Source organism: Syngnathus typhle, linkage group LG10 (genome assembly GCF_033458585.1).
Source record: "Syngnathus typhle isolate RoL2023-S1 ecotype Sweden linkage group LG10, RoL_Styp_1.0, whole genome shotgun sequence".
Lineage (NCBI taxonomy): Eukaryota > Metazoa > Chordata > Actinopteri > Syngnathiformes > Syngnathidae > Syngnathus > Syngnathus typhle.
Genome location: NC_083747.1, coordinates 631,881 through 657,161, shown reverse-complemented (window position 1 = coordinate 657,161; position 25,281 = coordinate 631,881). Strand labels below are relative to the sequence as shown.

The following is a 25,281-nucleotide window of genomic DNA, read 5'->3' as shown; positions in this document are numbered from 1 at the left end:
CGCCGTCCTTATCTATTCCCAGATGTTACGCGGAACCTCTGACGTCAATTTGACAGCAGAGGTTTCGCCGCCTAAGTCCTATTTAACTCCGGGCTAAGGACAAAAGAACAAAGGCCGCCTCTGTTTCCTTTCGGCCCTTTTAATCAAGCCTTCGTTGACGGAGGTGCGGCGCAAATGTCAGGTTGTGCGAATCCCTTCAAATCGCACGTCTGCCGGGAGCTGCCTGTGTGCCGGAGTCTATGTTTGGGAGCTAAGTGCGCTAAGACCCCCGAGGCTCGGGCAATAGCCGGAGTTACTAATCTACTGTGAGAGTCGACTCGAGAAGACTCGCCCTCTTGTTTTCCCCCAAAGAGAAGGAATGAATAAGACAAGCCTCTTCAGGCCAAAAAAATACTCCATAAGCACAAACGTCACAAAGGCCGAGCGAGAACCTTTCACCCACGCCGCCGCATGTTTTCTTGGCTGCCTTTTTCAAGCCGACGGTAACAAACAGAGCCACGAGGAGAGCAGGAAGTGCCTCCGGTCTCTTGGCTGATGGATCGCCACGGAGGTGGAAAGTCAATGTCAATTTCCAGCCAGAAGCTTCCACTCAATCCCAATTTCTACGCCGGTCCGTCTGGTCTTAGAAGGGTTTCAAGCCTCCATTATGGTGACAATTTGAAGGTAGGGTTTCAAGACACGGTAAGGCTTTCAGCGGGACGTCAGATTAGACCGCTCGGTTGGGCCTTCAAATGAAACCTTTCCCCTTTGTCAAATACTCCATCGCGAGTGCAAATTGTCCAGGTGCAGTCGAGATCCGCTTTGACTTTGTCCGGGGCCATTTCCAAGCCTTCACCTCTTTGCGACTGCCGCTCAACCATTCAAGCAAAAGCGGCTGGCTTTTCCCGCGGAACAAGCGTCAATCCAGCTAATTGCTTTTCATTAAGAGCGCTCGCAAAGGATTTGCATGCGGCCGAATAGTCTGCAATCAGCGAGTATTATCTACACTGATGAAAGGATCAATTGAAGCAATGGCTGCAAATTTAACGAGACATCTGCGCTACGTTAAGAGGGCCCGTAATGCTCGTCGCGAATGCAAACAATGTGCACGTCACTCGGGCGGCCTGGCAATCAACGCGTTTCAAAATGTTACATATCATCTCGTGCCGATCGTGACGACGTGCAAGCTCATTGCGGATGCATTGAAACGAAAGTTGACAATTTTCTCCACGTTTTTTTTTGCTCGAAATGGGCCGTACCGCCCCCCCCCCCCCCTCGCAGGCTTGTTGCAATGCATAAAGACGTCGGCATCAGCGAGTTAATCCTCCGTTAATGTCCCGCGTAGCCTCCCTGCATGCTGACCGCGTAAGCCGCGAGGCTAATTCCATCAAATGTGCTTTTTCTCCTCGGAAGGAGACATTTTTTTCTTCTTCTTCTTTTGAATACAGTACTCCCGTTTGTTTCTCATGGGCCATTTCACTAAATAACAAGGGCACGGACGACGTGAAGGAGGAAGCCAGATGACTTCCCGCTGCGTTGCTGTGTTCACGCAAGAATCCTCCCTTCCTGTTCGTAGCATGGCAACTGCATTAAAAAGCAAACAGAAAGGGCAAAAAGGCATTCAAAGAAAGACGCTTTTGTTCTCCATCGGGGCTCTTAGCTGGCCGGGGGGGGCAATCGGTGTTTGCTGAGGGGTCTCCAGCTCGGCTACATCAGACACCCTCGCTTGCTTTATATTTCTCGGTTTGAGAGGAGACGATGAGATGATGTTGCCGTGTATGCTTTTGCAAGTAGAGCCCATTAGGAAGGGGCAGCCTCTTTGTACATACGCCGGCGTGAGGGGGCGGCGGGCAGCCAGTCGGCATGTTAACAAAAACAAAAACCCTAAAAAAGCTGTGGTGGGGCCTAAAAAACTCAGCCTGTCAAGTACCACTGTAATGAGCTTAGCATAAGAAAAAGCAGGCATAGGATTTCATTAAAACAAGTCGATTCTATATCATTGTAAGCCACTGTAGCCTCATGCTACGTTTGAATATTAACATTGTGCTGTTATCAAAAGATTTCTTTTTTGTAGAAAATAAACAAGACAAAGCAGGCAAACAGTTTCAGGTTTGCCACAAGCTACTACAATGGACGGCGGGCCACATGTGGTTCCTCCCGGCCGGGTGCTGCAGTTTGGACACCACTAGTTTAGCCTTCAACTAAGCCGCAAATGTTTCACATCAACTTCATCTTCACTTGCGTACGATTTGGACCCATTTGTCAGCGCATTGATGCGCATGTAGCGATTTTCGACGACAGCCGTTTGAGAGATAGCGGAACTAACGTTTAGCAATTCCGGAATGAGCGAGGCTAGTTTGGCTCAGTAACTGGCTGAAAGTGAAGACCTTCACTTCAAGCTATTTTTAGGCCAACATCATCAAGTTTCTCTCCAACAACATCCTTTCTACTCATCTAATTTTACTTCTGAGTGGCTTTGGTTTTATTCCTCCTCCTTCCTCTAACGTTGTCACTTACTGCACCGTTGTCTGCTTGACCTTTTCCAGACGGCACCCCTTCTGTCTTCCCGACAAAGCCGACTTACAAGAAGACGTCCGTCTTCATTTACAAGCCGGGCCTTGTAAGAGCTCACGGCACGGCAGCCGGCGGCTTAATGCGACGCCTTCCTTCCGTCCGTCCGTCCGTCCGTCCTTCCTTCCTTCCTTCCTTCCTTCCTTCCTTCCTTCCTTCCTTCCTTCCTTCCTTGCGCACCTCATTTGAGTGCGCCCAGCGGCAACCTGACTCGTGCCCAGCCGTCTACCCCCAGTTACTATCGATATGAGTTCATTCCAGAGCGAGGGGTGGGCCGCCGATATTCCAGTGGTTGTCGTCGACGTCCAACGTTAGTCTAAACAAATGTTGACCTTGAGAAAAGTAATTATCGCCAGATTACAATTTAAAAAAAGAAACGACGATGTACAACTTTTTGGAATGACCGGTTCTGCTTGTCCCTCCACTCACTCAAGCGAACCCGAGCAATTTGTGGTTCCTTAGAAGCCATTTCACAGCAGCTCGCCGCTTCAACGACAGCCTGCCTGCCTGCCAGCAGCACCTTAGCGTTTTGTAGAGTCACTTGCTTCCTGTTTGTGTGCTTCATTCCAAAGTTTTTTTATTTTGCTTTTATCTACACTTCTAAGGGAATCCAACGACAGCTGCGGCTGGCCGCGGGCTTCCTCGCGTGTGCTTTTTAACTCACTAAATAGTCGTCGTCAAGCCGGGGCTATATAATCACCGAAAAAAAAGAAAATTCACTCTGGCGTTGTTTTCTTTCTATCTGCCGCGCTCAAATGTGACCTATGGATCTGGCTATTCTAGCCTTTGCGTATCGAGGGATACAACTTTATTGGTCGCTCCAGTTCCTATTGTCCAAAGTGAGGCTAATAGATTTCAACATCGGCCCTGGTGGATGATTGATTTCAAAATCTGCCTGCCGTCATCTACATCTGTTCAGTCAAGAAATACGTGAAGGTGTCAAACTCAAGGCCCGGTCGGGGCCCTGATCCAACCCGCCGCATCATTTTATGTGGCCCGCCCGCAAAGGCAACTCGGGTGTCAACTCAGTGTTTCTTGTTAAAATACTTTTTTTTTAAAACTTTTTTAAAACCCCACTTTGAAAATACATTTCAAAAATTGTTGAACTTTTTTTTAATGCTGGATTCCGTTGCGCGTATGATAATATAATATATCCACGAGGGAAACCATGACTACGATGTGGCCCGCAACCAAAAATGAGTTTGACACCCCTGCGTTAAATGAAGTGTTGTCAAAGTGGAGGCCTTAGAGAGAAAAAAAATCTTGTCTGTGAAGGAGGCGGGGGAAAAAAAAAAACAGGACACTTTGCTGCTTCTGCTTGGAAAGATAATGACGTGACTGTTAGCGATGCAAACATCTTGAGGAGTCACGTTCTCCATGTGATGTTTGTCACCCCATTCGGTTGCTTTTTTTCTTTTCTTTTTCTGACGAGCATCTTCTAATTGGCACCCGAGATGTCACGACGGCACATTTCTTTAAGTTCAGGCTCCACTAACCATAATAGCATGAATATTGTGACAAGCTCTTTTTAATCTTGCTGAGCAAAACTGCGGCGTCTTATTTTGGACTGAAGTTCGTTATTAGGGATGACGGGGGGGGCGGGGGGGGGGGGGGGTGACGAGCAAGCAAAACAAAACAAAAAAAAGACATGAGTGCATCAAGGCAACGGATTTCATTAAAAGTGTTCCCGCTGGCAGATAAAATGAATCGTATTGGCTGAGGTAATTACTCATTAGGCAAGTGATGCATGTTAGAAGGGTCAGCATTCCTCACAGTGTCCAATAATGGACACTTCCAAATAGATGTCGCGCTTGATTAAGAACTAATTATTATTGAAGGCCACACTGGATACAAAAAAAAAAAAAAAAAAGAAGAGCAAGAGAATAAAAGTGTATTTTTTCCATGAGGGAAGAATCATACATTCATGGTTGATATTCTCGGGTCATTTGGGTGGGGTGACACAAACATTTTGCTTCTTGTGAAGGTGAAAAAAAAGCCACGTTTTTTTGAGAGATTTTTTTATATTGCATTTTGGAGGAAAACATTATTTTTGGGGGGAAAAATAAGACATTTTGGGGTGCGAAAAGTGAGAGGACAAATATGAAATATTGTAGGTTTATTTAAACAATATAGGAACTGTTTGTGACCTGATAGGTGCTGCTGTTTTGGGTAGCAAAAAGTCCATGTGTGTGGAAGGAAGCAGTGATTACTCGAGATGTGCGTTGAGATGTTTGACTCGACTTTTGAATACACAAAGAAAAGCCACAAAGGAGGACACGAATCCCCAGACCGACTTCCCCCTTCAATGTAAGTAAACGAAGAAGCCACGAGCGATCAAAACGCTTGCAAAACATGCAAGCGTCATGCATATGGAAACTAAGCAAGTGGGGCCATTTGTGGCTGATGAGGCCATCAATGTCGCATTGTTAAACACGCTTGTAAAAGCGCATATGCAATGGACGCAATGCGGCGGTTCATTATGGAATATTTGAGATGAGAAATCATTGAATGATGCAATCGGCAATTTTGAAAATTGAGCAGAATAAAGCCTCTGCTCTGCTTGGTTTCAAATGACGTCTAAATATTTGACAGATACAAAAAAAAGATAGATGCCTATATTTTAATGAGCATTTAAAGGTGGATGCTCCCTATATTCAATATGTTACGACTTGACCATTGAGACTCATTTTATGCCTCCCTCCGTCCATAGAAAGAAAGAAAGGATGCAAGGGCCAGTTTGAAATTCAAAACCTGAATTTACTAATGCCACTCACTCCAACACATCCGTCTTATTGGCATTATTTTGGAAAAGAAATGGCAGCAAATCAGAGACACTTTTTCGCTTCCGGCATCTTTTGCGCTGGTCGTCAAGGATCCCATTTTATGCATTAAGAATGACAGACGTATCGATTATCAATCGCTTCTTTATTTATGCCGCCGCCGCCCCGGCTTTGTGAAAGATCAGCGTTGCCGCACCGCATTTTTCTCCGCAATGCTGCAAAATGTCCATTGGCAGGAGGGATGCCGGCCGGGCATGAGGTGGCTACTGTGCGCCGCCGCTTGAGCGTTTTGATGAAGTCGTCCGCAGGGGGCGGATATACGTATAGTCCCAGGCGTCGACGTCGGGTCAGAAGAAGAAAAAATGGAGGCCATTTGTTTTCTGTGCCAACCTGACTGCTCCTTTTGGTAGATGAGGCTGGTGGCTCCGGGCTATTAACTCTGGTGGGGATGTTTTTGTTTTTCTGTTGTGCTGGCAGCGTACGTTCCCAGTTCAAATAAACACTTGTCAAATAGATGCCATGACCATGATGTATTTCTATTCACTATTCCTTGGAATTTGTACTTTGTTGCGAAGCAAAAGCACAATCAACAACAACTCCTGCTTTTGTTCTCGTTTAAGGTTACTTGTGGAGTACCTCGAGGATCCGTGATCAGTCCAAAACAATTTCAAGGTGACAATAATGACGTTTCCAATGTGCGTCAACAGTTTTTTTTCCGACGGGACAAACTTTTCGTCGTTGTGCAGATCAAACAAAAGTAATTTCATGTGACCTATACAGACTGTCTTTTGCGAGCAGCACCATTATCTACGGTTGACCGTGAAACGACGCGACACATCAATTCTGCGGGAATTCCTGCTGAATTTCTTCATGACACTCACTTTGGTTTGAAACTCCAGCTTCGCTTTGTAGAAATGTTTTTTTCTTATTCCCCCCCCAACCCCCAAATCACATTCATACAACTAAAAGCCTCCCGGTTCGCAGATGAGCAGAAAATGCGATACGTCGACTCCTCCGTGCTCACCGACTGCGTGAATTAACAATGACCATTGTACTCAATGAAGCGTACAACTGTGCCCGGGCTGCATTCTAATAATGCCAAGATAGTTCTGGATTCCTTTCTCCCGACAGCTTTTTCATTCCAACTCTTTCTGTTCTTCTTTCTGCCATTTTTCTTTCATGCACAAACAAGACAAAGTAAACAGTGGACAGATTTGAGCCGTTTCCTCGTAATGGAGCGATCTCCCATTGGGGTCGGGCGGAAGGACTGCACAGCGTTTGCTGCATACCGAGCCTCGGACAGAACAGAATCAAAAAGAATCCCAAAACAAGGCATCAAATTTTAATCACGAGCATCCGTTGGGCTCCAAAGTTTGTTTGAGCCTTTCGACGGCAACTTCCCTCAAAGTCGAGCGTCAGGGAAAGCAAAGGCTTTCAGTAAGGTACGGGGTCATCGGATCAGCTTAGATTCAACAAGTCTGCTGCACAACTTCTTGACTGGAATGCGCAAATACAACATCTTGGCAAAGGAAATGTCTAGTTCTGGGCAGATGTTGCAACGCAGCGACCTCACAATCAACAAATACTAATGACGACTATTAGAATGTTGTCGCTAACAAAAACAGCAGCACCGCCGTCAATCGGTTATCAAGCAAATATGGATTACTTAGCTTATGCCCTAATTCAAATGATATACTCCTGTCATGCTTCCTTACACGGTTACCATGGCAACCTCGCCAAGCTGAACCTTACATAGCACATAAGGGAGAACCGGTTGACACACATTCAAACGGCACAACCAAACTTAGGACACTAGTGTATTTCGAAAGCGACTTCATGATGGTGGCGGTTTTACATGGTGGAAAAAAACAAAACAAAACACAATCTGTACTAAAATTCAATGTGTCCAATTTCACACTCAAGTTGTACTTTGTATTAGTATGTGTGTATGAATGTGTATGCATGTGTGTATACTGGATCATTTTCTTTTAAAATAAGTCTGGGGTAACGCTAACCAAGTGTCAGATTTACATTCCAGTTCTCATTGGGGAAACGCGCAAACGGGAATCTCATTGTTCGCAGCTTTCGACGGGCGCCATACGAATCTTTTTTTTTCCATTTGATGGTATGTAGGTGAGAGAAAAGCAATGAATAACTAAATAAGCGCTTATGCGGCGGGCACAATCGAAATCAGCCATGGATTCAATTTGTCGAGCGCACGCTACCGGGAAAGGCGGAAAATGGCTTCCTGCGTGCCATCATGCTAATTTGCATTCATGCACGGCAACGTCATTCACGCGAGCCGCAATATCTTCCCCATTGTTCTTCGCCGCCTCCTTAAGGGCTTAATGCATCCAATCGCTTATTTTGATTCATCCGACGCGGGATTCGTTGGTAATTATGCGACTTGAACAGATGCTTGGAAGACTTGAACGATGCCCCCGCCCGCACCACCCCGAGACTTTTCTTTTCCACGTCTGCGCAACCTTGTGCCTTTCCTCGTCTGAATAAGAAAAGCGTGGTATAAATGGCCTTCCTAATGACTCTCAGCAGGACCGCTCCCTTCCATCTTTTATGAAGCGGGGAAGAAAGGCACGCATCATTATACGGCGCCCATCCGAAATCCACCAGCAGTGTGATGCTCTACAAAAAGAAAAGCCCTCCCGGCAAATCGGGTGTAATGGGACACATTAGCGCGTCGTTAGCCTGTAAGCGTGCCTGGAGGTCAGACGCCGACTGCCAAATACCCGCTGCTGTTCAAAAAAAGAAGGAGTTGGCTCAAGATTAAAGCGGCACGGCATGCGGATCTTTCCATTTTAGCACTAGCACGCCGTGGTTAAATAGTCACAGGAGCGATTCCGAAAAAAGAATGACGTCGTGCGGTCACGACCCCTTCACTGTCCTGAGTGATCACAAGCCCCGAGACAACGCAGTGAAGTTGGAGCAAAACTGAGAGTGACAGGCAGGGACGGGATGGGACGGGGGGAGCATAGTCTGTTCCTCAATGTCAGAAAATCCCCAAACAATCCATCAAGCCAAAGCATGCGAGTGAAATGTGACGCAGGAGATCCAAAAGAGGCAAACGGGGCTTAGGTTGAAAATCCAAACGATGAAATGACAGGCAGAGTCTGCATCAATTCAGCAATGTCCTTGAATAAAATGTGATCCGAGAGTCGGTCAGTCAGTCAGTCAGTCAGTCAGCTGCTGATTTCTTCATTTGCGTCTTATTCTCTCTTCCCCCTGCTCATTTTGGGATGACGCAAGACAAAAATGTGTGCTTTACATTTCAAACCGTTGTCCCGATTTAGTGAGTCCAACGTTCATTGGCGAGAAGGACAATTTGGCAGGAAAACCGACAGCAATTGACCACTACCAAAGACGATGTAGATGAGGGAGCGGGATCAATACTTGTGGTCAGGGAGGAGGTTAATGCAGAGAGGACGAGTGATGAGGTCACCCAATGGTTTCTCTCCCTCACTATCATTTGACTCACCTTCAAAACAATTTTTGCCCCTCGCAGGCAAAGCAGGCCCCATTATGGCAAAACCAATGGCCCTCGTGGGGCTAAGTAGACACGGCGACAATTGCCAAGGAATGCTGAGAGACGCTTGGCCGCATCAATCAATCTTCTCAAGGCTAAAAAGGTGCACTGGCCAAGGGAGCGGCCAGGCAGGCTAACAAGCGCCAGGTCTCGTCAGCAAATAACGGCAAAGCCGTCCGTCTGTGAGATATGACCGTCAATTGAAGGCACTTAGGGCCCTAATGTTGAGCAAAGAGATCCTAATGAGGAGATGTGAAAGTGGAATCACATCTCTGGAAGTCAAGTGGCGCCTTGAAGATTCCTGCCCAATGCTAAAAGCGGAGGGACACGCACACTCCCGCCGCCATCAAGGTCGTTTGGAAGGTGTAATCAACTCGACGAGCGGATGGAAACGGAGAGTCGCTTAAAAAGCGGCGACGGGGGAATTAGGCGGCGGGTGATTACGGTAATGAGTTACCTCTGTCTGCGTGGAGGCGTGCTAATCAAGGCAAATCAGCTAGCTTGGCGTTTGTTCGGGATGAGATCCCGCTCGCTCCGAGCCGTCCCCCTCGTCTGATCATATGAAATTGGATGCGGTGAAGCTGATCTATTGATGAGGTGTTCTCATTTCAGATCTTTAAGACATCGCTCCTAAAGAAGGTTTTGTGCTACGTTGTGGGGAAAGTACAAGAGCCAAAGGAAGAGGCCTCTTGACTGTAATGGCCAATGAGTTAACTCAAGCGTGATCTGTGTCAAGTGGGATTACGGCCTTTAAAATGCCGCCGATCATTCAGAGCGTTGATACTAAGAATGCTAATCCAGCCTACCTTGTTCCCCGGTGCTGAAACGCTCCAAATCAATACGACGGACTGGATATGTAATCCCGTCGACAAACACCGCCATTGATGCGAGGGAGACGATTTAATGATCGATTACGAGTCGAGTTTTTGGACATGTTGCTGTTCTGGAATAGAACCAGCTTGATTCCAAAGGCATCTTTATTTCTTTTTTTTATTTACTATATATCTGTACTGCATATATATTTTTTATTTTTAAACAAACAGTCCTAATAAATGGAATAGTAAACAAACCGCCTAAAAAACGAAGAATATGATTTTTTTTATTTCTATACAAACTGTCCTAATAGATTGAATCGCAAACAACCCCCCTAAAAGGATTCCGAATAACTTCTACTTGACAGACACAAGCCGACTCGAGTGGACTGTTGTGAAAACGTTGCGTGCAGCCAGCCGCCAGAGACCCCCCCCACTTCCTTGATTCGCCTCTTCCCCTTCCTTTTCCCACCAGCAGCCGGGCAGGCGGTAATTAATTGCCACATTTTAACCGGAAGGCAAAACGCTTGCGTCCTGGGACCGACGGCGCATGCCACCAGCCTGCTCTCTGGATTCTGGGGATTAGGCTAATTAGCCCCCGGAAGAGTGCGCAGACAGATGGAAAGAAGAGGGGATGGCGGCACCCCTTGGTCGCTCGGAGAGGGGGGCACCAAAAAAAAAAAAAAAAAATGCTGTAAACAAATGGAAATGAGAAACTGAGCGCAAACAGATTGCCAAAGACTTTTGCCTGAGGATCATCCGTTTGGTTTGCCTCCCATTCCTACACATAGAATTTATCTAGAGCCGGAATAAACAGAAAATTCCCCCGAAAAAAAGCACCCGGCAGCTTTTGCGGTCCGCCTCCAACATCATCGCTTCATGAAAAAAAGAGTGTCGCAGGTCGGCGGTGCAGAAAGCAGACGGGGCCAATATCATGCGCAAGAACAGCGGAGGAGGTTAATGGACAAACATCCCATTTGATATTAAGACTTGATTGTAAACCCAGCGGGAGGTTCACTTTTCATGAAGCATTTATTTTAACATGCTAACGAGTGTTTCTTCAGCTTTCTTTTTTGAATGCGCAAGGAAAAGACGGCTGGTCAAAGTCGGAAGGTGACATATACGGCGGACGCCGTCCACGATGAATTCCAAGCGGCGTTTCATAAGCTATCTCTGCACAACACGGGGACGTGGAAATCATCCGTCAGCGCCATCACTCGACAAGACTAATGTCACACGCCTGCCGCCGCCACGCGCACGCTTTAATGATGTCGGAGGCATGCTGACAGCGCCGGCCGACCGGCCGGCCGCTCCAAATGGGGGCTTCCTTTCTTTGTGGAATCCCCGCCCGCCCCTCACCGTGGGGGGGTGTCAAGTGGCAGTTAGCTGCGGAGACTTGGTGCTGCAGTGTTTGTCTTAGGCTGGCATGTGACAGACCGCCACACGTGGCCCTCCAGTCATAAGAAGTCTTGACTGCTGAAGTCAACTTTGGGGGCAGTATAACAGCTTTTGACAGTTGAATATTAGAGTCAAACAGACAAGGGTGGCCCGGAAGCACCATTCGACCCTGGTAATTTGCATTTAGCCTTTATGCAACAAGCTATGTATTCATTTGACATTTTATTTTATTTTTATGATACATTACTCTTATTATCGTGTATTATTTGTTTGATATTGTTATTATTATTTCTATTATTTATTTTACTTTGATTTAGTCATTTTACAGACACCCTCAATCACATGTCATAGTTTTGTGGGACACGCCATAGGTTCAAAAAGGAATAATGATGTCCAAATTAGCCGGTAAGCAATCATTTCATTCTCCCTGTCACATTGAATAAGGATTCATTGTCAGGCAAAATATCGCACGATGAATTATTAAAGAACTCATCCCCCCCCAGGACAAATGGAGCATATTTCACCAGTGGTCGGCGGCATCCGACGACCTCGCTAGCGAGCCGAGCAAAAATTGGACGGAAAAAGGAAGGAAAACCGTCTGCGTTTGCTCTTTCCAGAAGAGGCCATGTGGCTTCAAAAGTATCTGCAAGCGTTTGCTTTCAAGTCAAATAGTCGAAAAAGTGAGCCCAGAGAGCGAGCGAATTTCTCTCCATTAATTGGATTAAGTGCCACAGAAGCGTAGCTCATTTCTGAATTCCTTCTAATCGTTCAAAGGGCCATCAAACGGCATTTTCGATGAACTGGACATACTGAGGAGCAAATTTCATCTGCAAACGGCAGCGCTGGAGAATCAATGGCATCTTTTAAAATATGACCTTGATTTGACACCAGGGCCAGCCAGCGGAACAGTGGCGACTCACTCAACTGTATTTTAGAATTTCTTTTACCCAAAGCACATTATGAGTAAATATAATATATAGTAATATGAGAAAAGCTGCTGGCCAGGTGCTTTAGTGAAGATATCAGCGGTGGGCTTTTCCGTGTTATTGTTCCATTCGGCAAATTGTTCCCCGACGGACTCCCGCTGTCGTGTTTGGCACACGTTTGACTTCCTCCCGAGTGACGCGATTGCAACTTGATCAAAGTAAAATCCACCTCTCCTGAGTATTTTCCATAAAACTCGAGTGAGGGGAAGAACATTTTCCGCTAAGTCCCGACTCTCAAGCTAGCTACATTAGCATCTGATTTCTACAATGCTGGCTGTGTGATGTCACAAAAGGATGCACAAGCACGGCCAAGTAGTGATTAGCGACTACGTTGAAGTAATGCCTCGCTTTGGATTTCAGGTTCCAAATCCACGCGAGCTGCCATTTCCTTCTGTCATGAAGCTATTTCTGCTAGAGTGGCTTTTTTTCCCTCGCCACTGATTTTTACAGCCGTCTGTGAACGTGCAAAACGTCCCACCTTTAGTACTTTTAATGTCCAATTGTGTTCAGCGGGCGTATGTTAATGTCCCTCGGTTGGCCGCTCCTTCCCATCCAAGTGCCGGCCGGCCGGCCGGCCGGCAGCACTCTTGCTAATCCTCATGAGTGCACTGCACCCCCCATCCCCCCCTCGAGGGGATTAATCTCCTCTCTCGTGCCACCAGAAAGTCTGAGGAAGAGATAGAATGCTGTCGGCTTCTATAGGAATGTGCTAGAATTCTTTTTGGGGTGGGCGCTGGAAGTTCTTTTCCATGTGAGCGCCTCCTGTTCCAGAAATTAGCCAAAGGTGTCCCGAATGGTCTGACCTACACCTCCCCTCTCATTTGTCTACGTTAATGTGGGGTCCATTGGAAGACGAAGTAGGACATTTTTATATTTAGCAGCTGCTGCAATGACTTTGGAAAAGAGGGAAGAAGAAGAAAAAAAAAACAGGGTCACTCGAACTCTGTTCCATTGCTTTTGATACGAGAGAATTATTACGGGCAGTTCCGTAGGGCAACCCATCCATCCCTCCATTCATACCTTCAGCCACCCACCTACTTCTCCATCCATCCATCCATCCATCCATCCATCCATCCATCCATCAAAAGCGACATGAGGTTCACATTCCTGCAAACCGAGTTTGACACCTCAAAGCAAACCTGCTTGGCGTAACAGCCCTTCGGGTCAGGTCACCGGACTTGTTTCCATTGCGTTATGGATGCAAAAAAATCAATCCCAATTACACGTTTCATTTCATCACCTAACTTTGCGATTTCCACTTTACGCCCAAAGTGCAGCGCTTGCACCCCCAGGCATGAGTCTATCGGGCTGGTGACAGTAAAATGAAAAAGTCTTCACAAGTGCGTGGAATGAAAATGAAAGACGCCGCCCCCCCGCCCCCACCCAACCCCCCACCCCTATGACCCATCACCAAGAACGCCAACATAAAACTCTGGCCGAAGCCTTGAGGTGGAAAGGCTATTACGCTGAGCCGGCCGGGGAGTTCTCCGGCGCTCCCATTGGAATGAAGAAGCTGTGTACTTTGGTCTGTAGGAACACACTTTTCATAGCCCTGCTGCAGCAGCCACCTCGGGCCCGCCGCAGAAATCACTCTATTTGACCCGCCTGGCAGATATTTGCTTCACCGCTTGCACGAGCGACTGACTTTGTTTTGAACTTTGCGCGAGGGTGGCGCTACAGTTACAGCTTGAAAAAATAGCAGTCGTGAATTGACTGGAAAAAGGTTTGCCAGCTCAAAAATAGAACTTTTCGCATGCCGTCTTTGTTTATCCTTGGCAGTTGCTTCCATTTGCACAGACTTATGTTGGAGACATCGCAGCTGACTCCGTTTTCCAATGTTTTGGAAGTTGAACTGTGCTCCATACCTTAAAATTTGTCCTTTGAGGAGGATTTAATAGAAAGGAATTCACTCTCCACTCCTTCAGAAAAAAAAAAGACCCTATTCATGGTGACTAAAAAGCATATTTCCTAAATTAGAACGAGGGGATTATGTTCACATTATTTTTGTATTTTCTTTATGCCTTGATTATATTTTCATATTTATATTTCTAGACGTATTGGCCTTTCCCTCATGTATTTAAGACTGCACTCCGTTATTCTGGGCGTATTTTCTTTTCTTAAACAACTCCACTCACACGTGTGTGTATACAATCTTTCTTTTCGCGCTCTTCAGGAAATGACTTGTGACTGTCTGCAATGGCCATCCATATGATTTGGATGGAGATAGATTTGAGTGTATGGCTCCAGATTGATTTCCCCATCTTTAGTCATCAGTCTACATAAAATCCTCCAAACAAAACTGCCCTGTTTAGAGCAGCCTGTAATATCTTATATTATACTCTAATATAGTATATACTACAGTATATAAAATGGATGGATGAAATCTGTGCGTCTTTGCAGATAGCAATACAATTGTCAAATTGCCTCTTGTAATGAGGCCAATAAAAGCATCTTCAGTCCCCTTATTAAAATCGGGAGTGCGTTTTTCTTTTTTAAACAAATGACACTATCGTGAAAGGTTGGGGATAATAATGAGATTCAAACACCTCAGAAAAATGAGAAAAAGTGGGCGGAGACAAGCGAGGAAGGGGTTGGCATTCGGGACCGTTCTAAGCAGCGAGCAGGACCGGCTGAGCGATAGCTGCGATAAATTGCCGAAGCAGAGGCGCTTGAGCATAAAATTAGATTTTACAAAGTGTTGTTACCTGACAAGACTCTGACAGCGGAGCTCCAGCGACATTATAGGCCGTCGCAATGAGCGCTACTAATCGTATCAAATAAATAAGAGCGCCCGGAAAGGCGGCGTGGAACATAATTAAAACGCCTGGGCCCCGTGTTCAATTTATATGATAATAAATGAGCTTGTGTAAACGCCGCAGACATTCACGATGGACTTTTCCTGCCTGATGTATCCTTTTGGAGCATCAAAGAATGCGCTCTTTAATAATGATCACTTCATTCCCAAATGGTGATCGCTTCAAAGCTTGTATTTAAACGTGCGTCAGCTTGCTCGTCGCCTCTCGCCGCTGATGTGCAACGCTAACTTTCGATACCGTCGACCTTTAAAAAGACGCTTGTGCTGCTTTCAAAAATCCGCACGATAGTCTAAACGAGGAATTACGCGAGTCGGCCCGCATTGTTTATTATCCGATGATTTGCGCCGACGATTGTTCGGCGGTTATTCAATTATTATTATTATTATTATTATCAGCCGTGACAACTCAAAGTTAAAGAGGCCATTAGCAGAAGAATGAAGATGGCGACATGAAGCAGCCTGGAAGACAAGTGGAAGCAAGCGATTAACTACGCATTCTTTACTTCTAACATTTTTTTTTGAAGGTGGCAAATGTGTGTCTGTCTCATGTTAAATGCATGGCATGGAGTCAATGCAAGTAAGTATGCCGTGAATGCCTTAAGGACTTCCAACTAATAATGAGCATCATAATCCGCGGCAAAACACATGCAAAGGCGCAGTTTGAGCTTTTCCAGTGATGAATATCGCATTGTATTAGTTAGGAAGCTTTTGAGCCGCGAGGATTTTCTTGAGCTTTACATACAAATGGAAGGTCATTCGATGAAAACAGGCAATTACATTTTAGTCAAACGCAAAATAGATGGCTATTACTTCAAAAGCCAATTCGTTGACTTCGATATATACGTATGTCTGCTTTTTTGCTTTTCCATCTGCTTCAGTCTAGAAAATGGATAGCGCTAAGCATTATGAAACAATATCAGCAGCAGGCGGCATGAAAGCGAAAAGCAAAACAACCCGAGGCGTCGTTGCGTTTGGCACGCTGTCATTCCGTCCGTCACTCACATCGCTCTCTGTGAAGTCAGTCAACGCATGTTAAAAATAAACGTTTTCAGCCGTACCCGGCCGGCGCTTTTGAGAGCGAGCAGACTTAAGCTGGCTCGCAGGCACCACGGCGGAACTTCATTCAACACGTGGACCGGTTTGTCTTGTTGTTTATTTCCAACACGAGCTTGAGGCTAAAATGTCACTTTTCCACGTCCGACTGAATGTCATTGTGAGTCCCTGCACACATCACTTCCTGCGGATAATATGGTTTGGGTCACTGTAGGGTAAAAAAAAAAAAATCATATTGTAGGTGCCTTTGTCACTTGTCCACTGAAGCACCCAAAATCGGAGATCCGCATATTCATTCAAGTAAATGTTAGCTTGTCAGTAATGTGTATTTGTCAAACTTTAGAATGAACCGTGAAGAGTCCACATAGTTAATTGTTGTTTTTTTACATTGTAGACAGTCTGCAGCCTGAATCAGTTACAAGCCGATGTTGACTCAAACAAATCTCCTTTTTGAAAGGCTTTTACAACAATTGAGATTTCATCTTGACAAAGCACTTGCATTTGATGAACTTTACAAAACACAAGTGTGACTATTTACTGAACAACAATCTACTTTATCCGTCTTCCTCAAAAACAAAATGGCGGTCATGATGTCACTGACAAGGGTTCCTTAAAGGGGCAATTAGCCCGCAACGACAGCAGGAAAACATTGTCACACTCCTGTCAAAGAAGAAACTTAGTCCTTCCATTAGTTTGAAATGCGCAGTGAGTCCCTGGCACAACGCTACTCGCGCACTGATCAAAAAGCAGCTCACTAAAAGCGAATTACCCAAAGCGTTTGCCTTTTGCGAGGAGCTGATCAAATTTGTTAAAGTGCTTCTGAGAAATGCGCATTCTGCCCTCTTTAACAGTCAAATGAGTGTATACTCCAGCAATTACTTAATGTGCGCTAATGAGATTTAGCCCCCACTCGGTGCAAAATGGAAAGGATTCATGACTTTCAATGAGAGGCCTTCAGACTGGCCGTGAGCGTGTCGTGTCGCCACTAGCTTAGTTGCTGTGCTAGCATAATTGCTGAACTAGCATAATTGCTGTGCTAGCATAGCTGCTGTGCTAGCAGAGCTGCTGTGCTAGCATAGCTGCTGTGCTAGCGTTCCTCTAAAATATGAAGAAAAGCAGAACTGCACAATATTGTGATATATCACAACCTATAGTAGTACCCTCATTAAAGTTGAATCCATTAGAATGTAAAAATAAATGTATTTTCAATTGCTGGTAGCTTCTTTTTTTTAAGCTGCGCCAGTCAATATTTCAAAATGAAACACAAAAATGTCTCAAATGTACGGCCACACTTCAAATTGTGAAGTGCACTTATGGATGGGTTTCACTCGTTCTCTTTTGTGGCAAAATAAAAGGACGTGTTAGCAACTGAGATATTTTGCCCTCCTGATGGAACACAGCAGCGTCCTTTAATCCATTACGGCTTCACACTTCAAAGATTGCAGGTGTATTTATCTCCGAATGTTCCCTCCATTTAGTCGCACGACGCCCAGCGCCTTTTTAAAACATGATCAATGCTAATGTGTTTGTTTGGTATTCTTCAAAATATGCTCTTTTATCCAGGCGGGATTTTCGAGCAAACCGACGGACCCGTGTCCCTGGTCAGCGCCGAGGAGCTGGCCTTCAAATTTGCCGTCAACAACATTAACAGAAACAGGACCTTACTGCCCAACACCACGTTGACCTACGACATCCAGAGGATCAATATCTACGACAGCTTCGAGGCATCCAGAAAAGGCGAGTCAACAAACGATATCTATTTTTTTTTTTTTATATATATAATTTTACACGATGCAAATGTTCCAGAAAAATCTGAATTCCCCACTCGACAACAATGACACTGCTGCGTCTCTGCCCCGCAGCCTGCGACCAGCTGTCTCTGGGCGTGGTGGCCATATTCGGGCCGTCGCACAGCTCGTCGTCCAACGCCGTGCAGTCCATCTGCAACGCGCTGGAGGTGCCGCACGTGCAAGTGCGATGGAAGCACCACCCCATGGACAACAGGGACACCTTCTACGCCAACCTGTACCCCGATTACTCATCTCTGAGCTACGCCATCCTGGACCTGGTGCAGTTCCTCAAATGGAAAACAGCCACCGTGGTCTACGACGACAGTACGGGTCAGCATTGCGCAAACTAAAGATTGCGAGCTAACGTGGGGACCACAAGGGGAGCAAATCTAATCTCATGGCTTTTCAATGCAAATGTCTGTTCCAGGCCTCATAAGACTACAGGAACTGATCATGGCGCCGTCCAGGTACAACATCCGGCTGAAGATCCGGCAGCTGCCCGTGGACACGCAAGACACCAGGCCCCTCCTCAAGGAGATGAAGAGGAGCCGCGAGTTCCGCATCATCTTTGACTGCAGCCACCAAATGGCCGCGCAGATCCTCAAGCAGGTCTGTGTATGTGTGAATCTGCTTTTGCCACCTGTACCTGTTTGGTGGTAGCAGATCTTCCCTTCCCTCCATCGTGACATCTTTGGGTGTCACGAGACATATTTCATCCCCGCCGACATGACCTCTGATCTTTTGCTGGAGCAAAACAAGCTACGTTCGCCTCCCTGGCCCGCGGCTCTCATTTCCTTCTGTGATCTTGACGGATGGCAAAAGAATTGGCGCCCCAATGTTCATAAGGTGAAATAAGACGGCTTTTCCTGAGAAATGATAGCGGCTCAAGATGAAGATGGGCAGCATCCGTCCGTCCGTCCCTCCGTGCAATTTTGCCCGACAACCAGACCACTTGTGCCTTCAATATCATGTCACGTCAACGTGTTGTACGATTACTATCCGTCATCTCGCACAAGAGAAGTAAACAGTAAGACTAGAAAGAAAAAGAAAAAAAATCAAACACCAAATCATCTTTCCCCATTCAAATCAATGGAAATGCCATTAATCTGTTCCAGCCACAACAAAGCCACCAGGGGCCAGTATCGTACAAACATACGGCGATGCTCAGCCCTCACTCACAGCTCTCACTTCAATGGTCCTTTTTTGAGAGGAGTGATGCACACTCCTTGCTCCAAGCCCAAATAGAAAGTGGACGGATGGATGAATGCGAGGATAGAAGCAATCATGTAGCGAGTCTGTAGATCTCCTCTTCCCCCGTCCTCCATTAAGTTTACTGTCACTTTGTGTTAACGTCTCACAAAACGCATCGTCTCCTCCCCAAGTTATTGGGATGAAAGTTGATGCCCCTTTGCAAAGAAAGAAAAAAAAAATGCAAGAGGAGGTTTTCAAACACATTTCAAACTTTGTGCCGCCAAGCAGTCATTTTGAAGTTGTTTTTTTTAAGCCAGTCTATGAGACCGAAACACAAACTTGTGGGTTTTACTGACGTGACGTATGCTTTGTGGAAGCTTCGAAGGATCTCATAAAAGAGCACTGCCAGAACCCTAATAAAAATCACCCCAAATATATTTTGCTGGAATATACCAGTGAAAGCGTCAAAAGTCACATAACGTCACAAAACACCAACCTGCTAGTTTTTGGTTTGTTCTGTTATCCAACCGACGGAGCTGGCTCATTTGAATCGTGGCTCGATGAAAGCCAAAGTGAAAGGAATTTCGGGTTGTCAGCCGCCCGCTGTACAAGCGCATCCAAATTTAAAGGTCGCCCTTTTCTAAGACGACCGGTGCAAGGCGGGACACTCGTTCCGTGTGTACCTTTGACAGATGTGACGCGATGGCTCGCTCACTTTCCATTCTTTTTTCAAGCGGGCTTTCAACATCACAACACTCCACTCGCTGTGTAGTACATGTGCAAATACGCACGCACGTTCAAACACACATGCGGCCCTTTTTTTTTTTTCTTTGTCGTGCCACGATGCCATCAAGTTGTCTCCACGCGCTCACATCAACACGCATCTGTCAGCTCGAGTTGCGTCTGCCGCTTGGACGGGAGGAAATGGGAAAGTGTGTCCTCCCCGCTGATTTAAAAAAACAAACCAAAAAAGATGAGTGCCCTTTGTTGGCAACTGCGAGCGGAGCCTCTTAAGTCAAGTCAAATTATTTCTTCACAGTATGTTTGATTCTTCGTATTTTTAAGGATTCTTCCCCCAAACATGCTATTGTGATGAACGAGGTGTTTGTGGGATATGAATGAAGTGGAAAAATCCACCTGTTTTAGTTCATCTCAGGAGGCAGCCATTTTCTATTTTGCTTGGCAAGTTAACCGTCTGATTAGCGTACCCAATTGTGATTGGGGCTCATTTTGTCTCCCTTTTTAAATTGGACTTGATTCTGCTTGTATGACGTGTTCAGCAAATTTCTGAATATGAGTGCATTTTATTGACTGTGGATGGAATGACTTCTGGATTACAGAGTTTCCAGTTGGGAAACAATCAAATAATAAGATAAGATAATCAAATGGATACATAATCAAGGACTTACATTTAGTCTACCATTGGTAAGCTGGTAAGAGCAATTAGCTTGATGATCTTTTTTTTTTGCATTTACCTATTTGAATTTCCTCCGTTCTCTGTCTCCAGGCTCAGACCATGGGGATGATGACAGAGTACTACCACTACATCTTCACCACTCTGGTAATGTAACACTCATTAATGCAAATTGTTCTCATCTCGTGTTTTTTTTATTCTTTGGGGGGGGGGGGGGGATTAGCGGCTAATTGCAAACGAGCTTCGGTACACGGTCTGTTACGGAAGCATTTTCTTTGACGGCCTGGAAGGCATAATCGAGTGGCGTGCGCGCTCTCGCCGTGGTGGCGCACACTCCTCTTTTATGTGCCAAGCCAACACGCCTCCTTTGAGGTGACACCGTAAAACACATCAGCGAAAATTAAATGTGGCTCCCCGAGCTGGAAAAAGACAACATTGCGCTCCTCTGTGAGTCTTTATGGAGCAAATAAGCCAGTAAATGTTTTGCGTTCAACAAATGAATATGTTCCAATGCCAAAGAGAAAATAAACCAAAACATAACGACAGGTTTGTGTCGACAGCCGTGTCATTTCTTCGCTGTTATCCCATGCGAGTGGTGTACTCACTTCAGTATTTTTTTTTTAATCTTTAAATCTTGCCACGTGTTGCTGTTGCCCTCTGTTACTAGCTTTTTCCCTTACACATAATACGCTGACCGTAACGTCTCTGCGGACCCGGCCGGCCGGCCAGTCAGCGGCCTTATGACACGGAAGCCCGTCCCGGATGCGTGTCATCTTTCGTGCTCGGTGAATACGACCGTTTTGACGTGAGCCGCCAGACAACAAGAAGGTCGTTTACATGACTTTGACGATATTGGCTTAGCTGCAATCTCATTCCTGATTTTGCACGTACCTGCAGAGTTCTGGAACGACGTATATTCCGTGGCTGTTTAAAAGGCGCCGCGGCGGCTGCCAATGTGAACTTATAATTGGAACAAGACGCTTTTGTGACAGCCCCTGAAAAAAGGTTCTCGTAGAAAGCAGGATGTCACCCGAAACGTATTGTACATCTGCCAACATTTCTGTCCCACTTAGTTTGTATTCTTAGCTTGAAAAGCTCAGAGAGCGACCCGATCCACTTTGCAGAGCATTTCGGAATGTCACGCGGAACAATAGCGATATACTTTGATCGCTGCTCATGAAAAGCCGGAGCCGTACTGCGACGCCGGGAGATGGAGAGAAGCGGAGAAATAATTCAAGGGCTGGTGGCATTTATTTTTTTTAAGCAAGTGTCGCTCTCGCTAGCCTGCCCGGCACACTAACCCCGCAGGGTGCTAATGAAATATCTATGTTGATCCTAATGTCTTTTTCCGAGCTTGGGGGCCCATTACGCCGGCGACACGTGTCGACATGTGACTTTGCGCAATGGCTTCTTCGCAAATTACAGCGGCTTAAAATTGAATTGCGTTTGCCTGCCAAGGGAAGGAGAGTAATGAATTATTAATGATCCGACAAGGATCCGACATTTGTTAGCCAGTTTTTAACGCGCCAGCTGGTAAAGGTTATGTTTTTCGACTTCTCCGACCAAACTGTCGAGAAATATTTTTTACAATCCATTTGATTGGTCTGGCACGTCATTGGAGTTGTTTTTTCCTCCTCTGGCTTTATTTTGATCTTAATATAGCCTCTCTCTGATCAGAAGCTCCGTCGTTTTGTTTTTCATGCGAGGAGAACAAAAAAAGATGCCAGATGAAAGAAAGGCAGACAGACGGCGAGCACGGACTCAACGTTTCTCTTTTTCCCGGTGTTTTTGAAAAAGGATCTGATGGCCATTGATTTGGAACCGTATCGCTTTTGCGGAGTCAACATGACCGGGTTCCGCATCCTCAACGTGGACAACCCGCTGGTCTCGTCCATTGTGGACAAGTGGTCCGCAGAAAGGCAGATGGTGCCCAAACCGGACTCGGGCCTCCTGGAGGGGATCATGACGGTATGTTTTAGCACTTTGTCAGGTGCAGTTCTAAAAAAATAATTGTCATTTCAAATCGAATATAAGTCTTGCAAGGATGACGGCAAAGCAAAATTGTGCGCTTTGTGAAAAGCACTGTAGCGCTATTATCCGTTTTATCTGTAATTAAAATGCTGAATATAGCCTGACCGTATCATCGCTCGCTCACCTTCCCGAGAAAGAATGAGTCTTTTTTTTTTTTTTTCCTTCTAACCCTGCAGACGGCAAATAAAATCAAATTTGGGGCATTTTATTTGATTAGTCCCACTGTTATCATCAGAGAAACACACTGCGCTCATTTGCCTTATCTAACGTTGTATACTTTTACCATTTCGAAATTGCCGAGTCGGAGAAAATCGGCAAAGAGATGATTAACGGCAACTTATTCCAAACTTCACTGTTCCCAACGGCGGTATTTGACTGCTTTTTGGTCCGGCGCCAGCTGAACCAATGTTCACCCCATGATTCCAGACAGATGCGGCTCTGACCTACGACGCCGTCCACATCGTGTCCGTCTCCTTCCAAAACGCTCCGCAGATGACGGTCAACTCGCTGCAATGCCACCGCCACAAGCCGTGGCGCTTCGGCGGTCGCTTTATGAGTTTCATCAAAGAGGTAAAGCGTCTCATCAAGCGTTTGCTGTTGATATTACAGCCCGGCGGCGAGGGAGGGGAAGGGAGGAGTGGAGTGGACGTGTTTACCCAGCGAATCAATCACACCCGCAAACAAAGAGCCTTGATGGACACATTAAAGCCTTGTTGTTGTCTGCTGTGTAAAATTCCCCTCAGACGTGATGATTTTATCTCCTGAATGTTGCAACCTTTTGAAAGGACCATTTGTGAAACGTGCCTGAAGTTGATCAAACATGAGAGCGTGTTGTTGTAGACCAGATGAAAACCTGAAGAGGCTGGCTGCTAATATTTCTACCTTGATATTATTAACCACATGTCGTGCAGCAAGTCAAAGTTGACCAACTTCCATTTTAGCAGAAGGCCGAACGACTTGATGAAAATACAATTACATTTAATGTGAGCGCTACACGTTTTTTAAGCTAGCTTGTGTTCGGTAGCATAGCGTTTTGCAGCGGTGGGTTCGAATCACGTGACTTGAATTGACTTGAATTTGGTATCCAAGAGACTTTGGAGGAGATTTAGCGACTGTGCGTAAGAAATGCTAGAAGTAGATTAGATGCGCCGGAGAGCCAAGTCATTTGAAGATAGGTTTTTAAAATTGACGTTAGCATGCTAGCATCTTGGCTGCTATCCAAATGTTTTCATTGACGGTCTAGCGGTTCAGAGTTCGTCGTGCAAGTTCATTTCCAGCGCAACGACAATTTGAACGGTTGCCTGTCTCCGAACATGCCCGAGCAACCAGCGCGCATTTCGCCGCTCGCATTCCGCCGCAAGTCAGCTGGCCGAGGCTTCAGCTCCCAAACAATCTTGAAGAGGATAAGTGGTGTCGAAAAGGGATGGTTGGATGCTTATCAGAATTGTGTTTGTCAGACGCTGAGAGAAAAGCCTGAATGGGAAAGTGCTTGAAATCAGTCTCGGTTTATCTTGTCCTTCAGGCGTCGTATTGTCAAACGTGCCTCCCTCCATCCCTCCCGTTGCATTCCAGACGCACCATTGAGGTTTAGCTCGAGGTCACGGTACGATAGCGGCACCCGCTCCCCTGCCGGCTATGATGTAACTCTTCGAAATAAGAGCCAGACTTAGCCCGAGAATAAATGTGGGCAAATGAGGAGTCAGAATCACTCAACCACTCCCTTCCTTCTCCTCTGAGGTTCTCATTAGCATACCTCAGAGAGAATCATCTTCCATTTTAGCACGAGGAATTCCCTATGCACTTTATTTTAAATCCCAATGAAGTTTTTTTTTAAAGGTTTCTCACATCCTGAGAAGGAATAGAAGCCTTAGTTGAGTTCAGGCCTGTCTGGCGCTATTTGGAACAAACATGATTGTATTTACAGTTTGTTGCACAAAGACCAGCAACAAACTGACAATTTCGCGAGCCGCATCATGTTTTTTTTTTTCTATCTTCTCTCATCCCACCTTCTGCTGAAGCGGCCTCGCTTGATCAATCTGCGGAGACAGCCTGCACATTGCGACGATCACAGTGGGCGATTCGCTTGTTGTGATTTGCTCCTCGAGATCACACAGGCTTGGTAAACAGAGTGGGATTTGTTGTTACAGTAAGAAAAAGATAGATATATAGCGGCGATGCTGTTAATACCGAAACTGCCAGAAGAGGTTATATTATCATTTGTTTGCAAAAACAACGGTTTCCCAAGAAGGTTGGTGGGGAAGTGCCAAGGAGGAATGTGATACACTTTGGTGTGGATCCAAAAACAGCTAAATAAAGGTGTCGAGTTTGGATCCAAATGAGGGCAGTCAGCCTTGATCTGCATCCTACCGAGTGACATTTTACTTTCTCAATAATTGAGAAGATGATGCTCATTTTTTTCCTCTGTGTGTCGGTGCATGTTTTACACTTTGGTAGTCCATTAATCTGAAGAAGGAAAAAAAAGTGGTGTACAAGAGGAGGTGTTTTATTCTGCTTTCTCCTTTATGTCATTGTACTTGTAGATTTCCACTGCACGGTTCAAGTGATATGATTCTGATATGGGTCAAGGCAACCTAAAGTTAAAAAAAAAAAAGCCCATTGAATTTCCCCAGAATGGAATCTGGCCTCTTTTGAAAGTGGATAAGAATCTGATACGTGTCGATGGCAGCGCGATGGAATAATAACACAGCTGCCTCACGATTGTCAGTCCTGTTTCAATCCCAGCTAGCCGTGAATTTTCTCTGGGTACTCTGACTTCATCCCACATCCACAAAAAGGTGCATGCTAAGTCAAGCTATGCAATAGATAATAATAAGATGAAAAGAAAAAAAACAAGGTGTGAATGTGAACAGATTGATTGGATATACCACAGCAATGCAATCACGAGCTACTCAAAGCTTTG

At 45.7% G+C, this 25,281-nt stretch overlaps 2 protein-coding genes across 4 annotated transcripts in view; one reads left to right on the top strand and one right to left on the bottom strand.

Moving 5' to 3' along the window:
• The window catches only part of LOC133161142 (ribonuclease ZC3H12A), a 140,649-nt gene that overhangs the window by 55,301 nt on the left and 60,067 nt on the right, over positions 1 to 25,281 (bottom strand). The window lies entirely within an intron of this gene.
• grik3 (glutamate ionotropic receptor kainate type subunit 3) overlaps positions 1 to 25,281 on the top strand; it is a 45,123-nt gene that overhangs the window by 4,159 nt on the left and 15,683 nt on the right. For both annotated transcript variants that reach the window (XM_061289508.1, XM_061289507.1), the window contains exons 2-7: positions 17,499 to 17,672; positions 17,798 to 18,055; positions 18,153 to 18,334; positions 20,424 to 20,477; positions 22,128 to 22,298; positions 22,788 to 22,931. In XM_061289508.1, the coding sequence (XP_061145492.1) occupies positions 17,499 to 17,672; positions 17,798 to 18,055; positions 18,153 to 18,334; positions 20,424 to 20,477; positions 22,128 to 22,298; positions 22,788 to 22,931 (983 nt within the window). The remainder of the gene's footprint in view (positions 1 to 17,498; positions 17,673 to 17,797; positions 18,056 to 18,152; positions 18,335 to 20,423; positions 20,478 to 22,127; positions 22,299 to 22,787; positions 22,932 to 25,281) is intronic.